The 8,066-nt window shown below is 35.6% G+C and overlaps 1 protein-coding gene across 1 annotated transcript in view; it reads left to right on the top strand.

Annotated features, from left to right (window-relative positions):
• LOC107740373 (TPA-induced transmembrane protein-like) overlaps positions 1-7,625 on the top strand; it is a 9,155-nt gene extending 1,530 nt beyond the window's left edge. Inside the window, exons 2-8 of the mRNA XM_016552801.1 lie at positions 1,154-1,234; positions 1,602-1,676; positions 1,793-1,928; positions 2,178-2,320; positions 6,717-6,787; positions 6,972-7,141; positions 7,387-7,625. Coding sequence (XP_016408287.1) covers positions 1,154-1,234; positions 1,602-1,676; positions 1,793-1,928; positions 2,178-2,320; positions 6,717-6,787; positions 6,972-7,141; positions 7,387-7,394 — 684 coding nt within the window. The 3' untranslated portion in view covers positions 7,395-7,625. The remainder of the gene's footprint in view (positions 1-1,153; positions 1,235-1,601; positions 1,677-1,792; positions 1,929-2,177; positions 2,321-6,716; positions 6,788-6,971; positions 7,142-7,386) is intronic.
• Positions 7,626-8,066: the final 441 nt, after the last annotated feature.

Raw genomic sequence — 8,066 nt, 5'->3', positions numbered from 1 at the left:
ATATATAAATACATATATATATATATATATATATATATATATGTGTGTGTGTGTGTGTGTGTGTGTGTGTGTCTACAGGATGATGATGTGTAAATTCTTCTCATTTTGTTTAACGATCATATTTTTCATTTAGTACAGGACTTCAGAAGCTACATAACTACTTACATGTTTCCCAGAAGACAAAATAAGTACAATTTACCCTGATCATTCAATTAAAACAGTTTACACCCCCTGTCTCTTAATGCATTGTGTTGCCTTTTTGAGCATTAGTAGTCTACATGTTTTCACCTTTTGTAATAGTTATGCATGAGTCCCTCAATTGTCCTCAGTGTTAAAAGATGGATTTCAAAATCATACAATGTTGGAAAGGGTTCAAATATGCAGAAGGTGCTGGAAAACCAACGAATGTGCAGGAGCTGGAGGAGTTTTCTGAAGAACAGCAGGCAGTTGAACTGCTCAGGACATACAAGGGACTCGTGAACAACTATCACAAAATATAAAAACAGTCGTGGGTCATCCAGGAAATGACACATAGTATTAAGATTCAAGGGTATGCAAACTTTTGAATGGGGTCATTTTTTATAAATTCAGTTGTTATTTTGTCTTGTGGAGTATATGTAAACATCTTTTATGTGAAATAGCTTATTCAGGACAGTACTAAATAACATTTTTCATAATCCCTCTTATTTTGTTTCAATTAACATTTTGCACATTCTGCAAGGGGTATGTAAACTTATGAGCACAACTGTGTGTATGTATGTATGTATGTATGTATGTATGTATGTGTATATATATATATATATATATATATATGTTTCATATACTTGTATGTATATTAAAGGTGAAAATTTGTAAAATTGAAAATGTGACTTTTTACATATTGGTTACACCATGTTTTTCAGAACATAAAAAGTATGACTAAATAGTACTTTTTTTTAGTACTTTTTAAAACACACTTGGCACATTTCAAAGATGTACTCTTTTCTTTATTATGGGCCCTCTCCATTGCCCCTGTCCTGTACCATTTTAATGTTTTTACTCTTTTGTTAGTGGCTGTTGTCTAAAAATATACTTTCCATACTGCAACTGTACAGAGCAATGTTTTTCTCTTAATGTATGTGTATATTGTATAAATTCTCACAAATGTTCAAAGGTGATTCCAGGGAATGGTGCTTGCTCAGGCCACGTCAGTTCAGAGAGAAATGAAGTGTCCCCTTTGCTCTCAACAACACAGGTATATGCCTTACTCCTAACTTTTGATTGGCTGAAGAAAGTAACTGAGTGAATGAAACTATGATGGTTTTGAGCCAAAGCAAAACCATTTTTGACATACATTCAACTACATAAGCTGCTCCTTCCATTTTGTCTTGCTCTGAAACCTGATATGCAATGACTCAAATAATAAATATGCAAACCTGGTTGAGAAATACAGAAATTGTCTAAATAACCTACATATGATACATTGTTTTCACTCATTGTTATTCAAGTAAGCTCCACTTTATATGTGTGCCCTGACATCTTGTACTGTGTGCAGAATTTTAAGCAGCAAACTGATCCTTTAGTTTAGTTTGACCTGTCAGTCTGGATTTGTGTGTTTTCAGGTCGCTGAGAACAATAGGGAACAGCACCTCCATGTGGATGGAGGCGTCGATACTGACTCTCTAAGTCAACCCAAGGTAAATCTGAAAAACAAAGTTGTTTACTGTAATAGTAACAGCTCTCTGTATCCAGACTTGGCTTTGAATATCACTAAAGTACAGTAAGAAAACCTTGTTCCTCTGTTTGTTTGCAGTGGCAGAGGGAGCTGCGGAGGGTCAAGAGAGAACTGAATGAGGTGGTGGTGTGGAAACTCAAACTATGGACATTGATACTTATCATCTTTATTGCCATTGCTCTGGTTATTGGGATCTCAATCATTGTGTGCGCAGGTACCAATGCTCCATTCAGATTCTTTGTCTAGTGTGAATGCTATTGATAATGTTACTATTGCAATTTGTTATATATTCTGCTGTTTCTATGCACTATTAATAGGAAACAAAGTCTCAGCTTTCACATTCTGTCAATTTTATCACAAAATACACATTTTTATTTTACACATTAAATACACAATTACGTAATACCTGTGTAAGATTCTGATTGTATTTTATCGTTGTTTTGCAACCCTCTGTGTTTTAAAGTTGGTCATGACGATGAAGATGAAAAATATGACAAATCATCATTTGTGGTGCCGCGCTTCTTCAGAGGGAATTTCACTCTGGATGCTAAAAGTTTCAATTCAGACACTCGGGACGAAGAGACTATGATAGAGCTGAAACAGCAGGTAATAACAAGAATGATCTGACCGTTATTATAGATACCTGTGTAGTAGGTTTGAGAAACCCATTGATACGCTTTACATAACTACACACATATCATACTCCGAAGTTTGAAGAAATCAGAGACATGAATTTATTTTTAAATAAACATGGATTTAAAGAATAAATATTCACCATGTTTTTTTTTTGTTATTTTTTAATCTTTCACACATGATCTCCCTGACTAATCCTGAATCTGAAATGAATGTTCCATATTTAGTACAAGCTAGACTCCATGGACAATTTATTGCTGTGATGAAAGCTGAATTTTCAGCAGCCATTTCTCCTGATTTGCTGCTCAAGAAACATTTTTTGTTATTATCAATGTTTAAAACAGTAAAAACAGCTGCTTAATATTTTTGTGGAAACTATGATAATTCCCCCACCCCCAGAATTCTTTGAGTAGAGTTCAAAAGGGAAGCATTTATTTTAAATATATATATATTTTTTGATCATGTAAATGTTATTTTTGATGTCATGTTTGCTCAATTTAACGCAATTATTAATGAATATCTTTTGCTGTAGTGTGTCAGTAGGAAATATCAGTTTACATTAACAAACATTAATTTTGCCTTTAATTGTAATAATCCAGTTAGATTTTTGTTTGCACAAGAAGTCTGACACAGAGATCTGATCTCATCATCATCCAGTCTGTCTGGAATGACTTGAAGAAACAGAACAAACTGAGACAGACTCAATCCAGATGAACTGTGACAATGTCTCCAAGATGCTTCAAGAGACCTACCTGCAAAGCTACAGCACTGTTAAAAGTTTTAGGCACTTGTGTAAAAATGCTGTAAAATGAAGATGCTGTCAAAAATAATCAAATATATTTTCTTTATCAAATTACTTCTATTAACTAAATTAAATCAACATTTGGTGCATTTGCGCATAGTTTTTCAGGCAGCTTTGCAGGTAGGTCGCTACAGCAAAATATAGAAATAACTGACTTAAAACCATTTTTAGCTGGTGAAAATACTAGTGTTCTAATCATTTCCCCAACCTAGAATATATATATATATATATATATATATATATATAGCTGCAAGCAGGGATGATGGGCCCAGAGTGGCACCGCCGTTTTCGGTCCTAGAGAGCCACTGTCCTGATGAATTTAGCTTCAACCTGAGCACAAGCTAATCAATGTCTTCAGGATTACTAAGGCTATAGGGCAGGTGAGTTTTTTTTTTTTTTTCAGAGTTGGAGCTAAACTCTGCAGAACAGCGGCTCTCTAGGACTGAACTTGTCTACCCTTGCTCGAGTGTAAAACAAACACACACACAGGGAGGAATCAAAGATTACATTTGCGATTAAGTTAAGCCCAGACTAAACTAAGAGGATGAAATCAGTTCATAGCAAGAAAGATGCAGCTCTGATTAAGCTTTTAACATTTTAAACAGGAAATCTAAACCATTGGTTAATCAAAGGTATTACATTTGGTATATTAAATATTATTTATTCCTTTCCATTCAGTAGCACAACTGTCAACATTTAGAAATGACAGCATATTAGTAAATAAATCAACAACAACAAATTTGGGCTGTGGGTGCTTTTGAGCTGGTGTGAGGTTATATTGTGCTGTCTGTATGATTTAATTATATTATATCATATAGGGTGTCTTTATAGAAACAATTTACAAAATAATCTAAAAGACACGCATAAAATTGTCTCATCATTTTTAATGCACAGCAACATATTTTATTATGTCTGGCAACTTGACAAATATGTTTTCAAAATTAATCATATATAAAACTTAAATTTGCATTTAACATTTTAATTAACATTTAATGGTCTACAAACAGTTGTGAAATAATTATATAAAACTATGCTGACTGATTTTGTGCATTTATTTGTCATGAAAACTAACTGAATCGGAGCAGGCTTAAAAATATCTTATCCTTATCCTTCTTTTTTATTTCTCATCCATCTAGTAGACAACCTTAGTATTACAGCCTTCGTCTGTCAGCTGAAATGTCTGATAGTTTTTAATTTGCAGAAATTCATGAAACTATGCATGTATCCTCAGAATGATTTGGTCTCCATATGTAAAAAGTTTTGACGTGTTTGAACACGAAGAATTTGCTGTTACTTTAATACATTTTAATGGCAACATTTTTTGAGATATCCAAAAAACTGTAACTGTTCGCAGTTAGGGTTAGTCAGTATTTTGGCATCATGTAGAGAAAGTTTGGTGTAAATCGTATGACAGCAATTCAAGGAGTATATAGAAGAAACAATTTACAGTTTGAAGTGTTGCCATGGCAACAGTATTCAAGAAATCAAGAATCTCTTCGCAGTTTTACATCAGCCATGTTTTGACATTACTCTGATGAAGCAAATCGGGTAAAAATAAAAGGCTGATTTTAAAGGGGACCTTTTATGCCCCTTTTTACAAGATGTAGAATAAGTCTCTAATGTCCCCAGAGTGTGTATGTGAGGTTTTAGCTCAAAATACCCCACAGATAATTTTTTAATAGCTTGTTAAAATTGCCACTTTTAAGGTATGAGCCAAAACGCGACGTTTTTGTGTTTGTCCCTTTAAATGCAAATGAGCTGCATTTTTGAAGAGGGTTTTCTGAAGAGGGTGGAGCTTCAATTTCTCAAGCTCTGGCATACAAATAAACATTCCACTATTAGTACAAGCCTGTTATCTTTACAGAAAATGTACTCATTTAAAAAATCTGATTACTGTGCATAATAAATGAGCATTTATGAATTACACAGAAGGGGAGCACGGCGCGATAAAAATAATGATATAACTGATCTCATGGTGCCTTTGCATGCTATCGCAGACTTTATAAGTCCCACTTGTGATTATGAGCTCGACAAATTCAAGCGGTCAACTTCACATTGCTTTCATATGGCTTTTTTAACTACCACATTCCTATTTATGATCATTCTGGTAGCATGTGAAGGCAGCATCAGTGAAAACAGGCAGAGAGCCTTACAGAGTGCCAAGAACCTATTCCAGAAAGGCAATTTCGAAAACAAAATATGACGTGTGATACTTACTCTGTCTGGAGCTGACGTTCGCGCATGAAGTGTTGGTAATGATTCCTAAACATATAGGGGACTTTACCGATTTTTTTCCAGGATATTTTCTTCGAAAATGAAATTTAAGCACAGTGTCCTCAGCAGCTCAGATAGAGGGAGTCTGTGGAGACTCCACCTATATGTTCATTGGTGCATCCCAAAACACAACACTTGTAATGCCTCTTTAGCGCTGAAATTGTATATCTCCATCAGCTACAGCAAGAAAACAGTAATGGTGGACTGCTGCTTCCCACTCAGGTCTGTGTTTATGCTAATAGGGCAGAGAGCGTCACAAATGGGTGGAACTTTTTCCCTAAGATGACGTGTACTTGGGGAGAATCTAAATCCGCTTGTTTGGAGAGACGGTTTATAATTTATTGGGATTATAAAAAAATGAGTGGGTGACACCTTATAAAACACCTTATAAAAGTGATTTTTGCAGAATAGGTCCCCTTTACAGCTTTTTGAAAATGACACACTTCCTGCTGCCAGTTGGTGGCGCTATAACTTTGCCTCCTTCAATGAACAAACTGCTGAAGTTTATCAAAATCAATGTATGCTGAAGTTACAACACGTTTCCTTTTCCCCTTTTTCACCATAAATGTGTTGCCTCGCCACAGTCAAACCAGATCATGTTGACTGAGTTAAAAAAAAATAAAAATAATTATTAGCAGTCCTTAGAAAAACAATAAGGCCCTATTGCCCTAAACATTGTACTGTCTTGATCACTTTAATGGTAACTTTACACAGACTGGGCTAAGCAAGTTTTTCACACAAAGGGTTTGTTTTGGCTGTACTTCTGAAATGGTTCACATTTAAACAGGAAATGACTTGCCCCTAGACTTCAATTGAAAATGCATACATTACTGTACTGTAAACATAATGACATGAATACAGTTTTTCAAACAGAGGGACGAGTCTATTAGCAATAGTAAAAGACAGACAGCATACTTGTACTAACCCAGAACATTATATTAACAGTGTACCTGATGTGTATTTTTATGAACTGTATCTTTTGAAAAACAGCAGTTACAATAGACTATTACAACTAATAACTAACTTTCAAAACCCCCAGAAAAACCTTGAATCATTGTGATTAAGGACATCTGTCTTAAAGGAATAGTTCACCTAAAAATTCACTCATGGTGTCATTTATTCACCCTCATGTCATTCCAAACCTGTATGACTTTCTTTATTCCGTGGAAAAGAATCTGACTCAAAAGAACAATGCTTTCATTGGACATCAATGAATAGTTTTTTGCTAGGTACATGTACGATTAATCAGTCAATCTATGTCTGTCTCTCCCATACACCATGATGAACCCTCAGCTGACAGGAGTCTACAGTTCTTCTCCTGCATTGGAGCGCTACTTCTCCAATGTCACCATAAACAATCTCCAGTGAGTCAATTTCACACTCCACTGTCACATTTTACGCCTTCTTTTCAGTTTATTTGCTTGTGCATACCGTAGTGTGCCTTTAAGCCTTGTCCACACATTTTTGGTGTGACCCAGACAAACACATCTCATTTATATCAAGTTAAAGTTGACCGAAATGACCTTTTAATGCTGTGTTTCCATACAGGGACACTACAGGCCAGTTTAAGCTGCAGTTCATGATGCCTATAAAACATGAGGATTTGATACGCTACACTTTGAGTCTAAAGATGGTTAAAAATGTGCTGCTCCAACACTTGTATGATCGAGACACTGGAGACCCTTTCTATATCATACCGACATCACTCCACATGGAAGGTGAGGAGATACATTTTTTTTTTAACAAAATAAGAATAATAAATTATAAATAAATAATAAAAGTCATCAATACACTCACAACAATTATTGATAATAATAAAAAATACAAGTATGGAAATGATATATGAAATGATACACAGTCTTTGCATGCAGGACTGCCAAATATAAAATAAATCATTTTTTTGTTTGTTTTATTAGGAGAATTGACTATGATTTTCTTGCTTTTTGTTTGCTTTTCTTTTCAGCTGGATAAATAAGCAAAACTTGAATTACAAGATGGATGATCTAAATTGAATCACTGGTCCCTTCATCAGAAAACAAAACATTCCAAACATCACATCCCTATAACCCCTATAACCCTAACCCTAACCCACATTCCAAATCAACTCCAGAGCTTCCTCGCCTGAATAGCGTGCCATCTTCCAAACGCGTAGAAAAGTCAAAGAAAGAAACTGTGGAAACTTGATCTTTTTTATCGCATTGCCCGGGGGGCGTGTGCCTCGTAGGTGAATTAGTGCATCAGAGAAAACCAAGAAGAACAGCTGCTGTGCTGTAGCGTAAAATTTTCGGCGTGTCTAGAACAATTCTTACAAGTATAACACGACGTAGCTGGGCACCGTGGACAGACGCCGAACGGCGCCACCGGTGTGCCTACACTCATAGAAAATATTGTATTTGAATTTTAAAGATGTGGCGCGACGTTACGCTGCGCTTCTCGTCCGGTGTGCGACCGCCTGAAGCGCTGTTTTTTCCACCTCCGTGCCCAAACGTCTTTAGCCCTATTCGCACGGGATTAGTATTACCTGGTGACCTCCAGTCATTTGTAATAATTGCGGAGGTTGTCTGTGATCTTAATCCCGTGCGAATCGGTCATGTCTGTAATTTGTAAAGTAAAAATTCCCCCGCAAATGACCTACCATATTTC

The sequence above is a fragment of the Sinocyclocheilus rhinocerous genome, unplaced genomic scaffold (assembly GCF_001515625.1).
Source record: "Sinocyclocheilus rhinocerous isolate Xijiao unplaced genomic scaffold, SAMN03320098_v1.1 scaffold315, whole genome shotgun sequence".
Lineage (NCBI taxonomy): Eukaryota > Metazoa > Chordata > Actinopteri > Cypriniformes > Cyprinidae > Sinocyclocheilus > Sinocyclocheilus rhinocerous.
The sequence above is the reverse complement of the archived record's forward strand: the minus strand, read 5'-3'. Positions and strand labels throughout refer to the sequence as shown.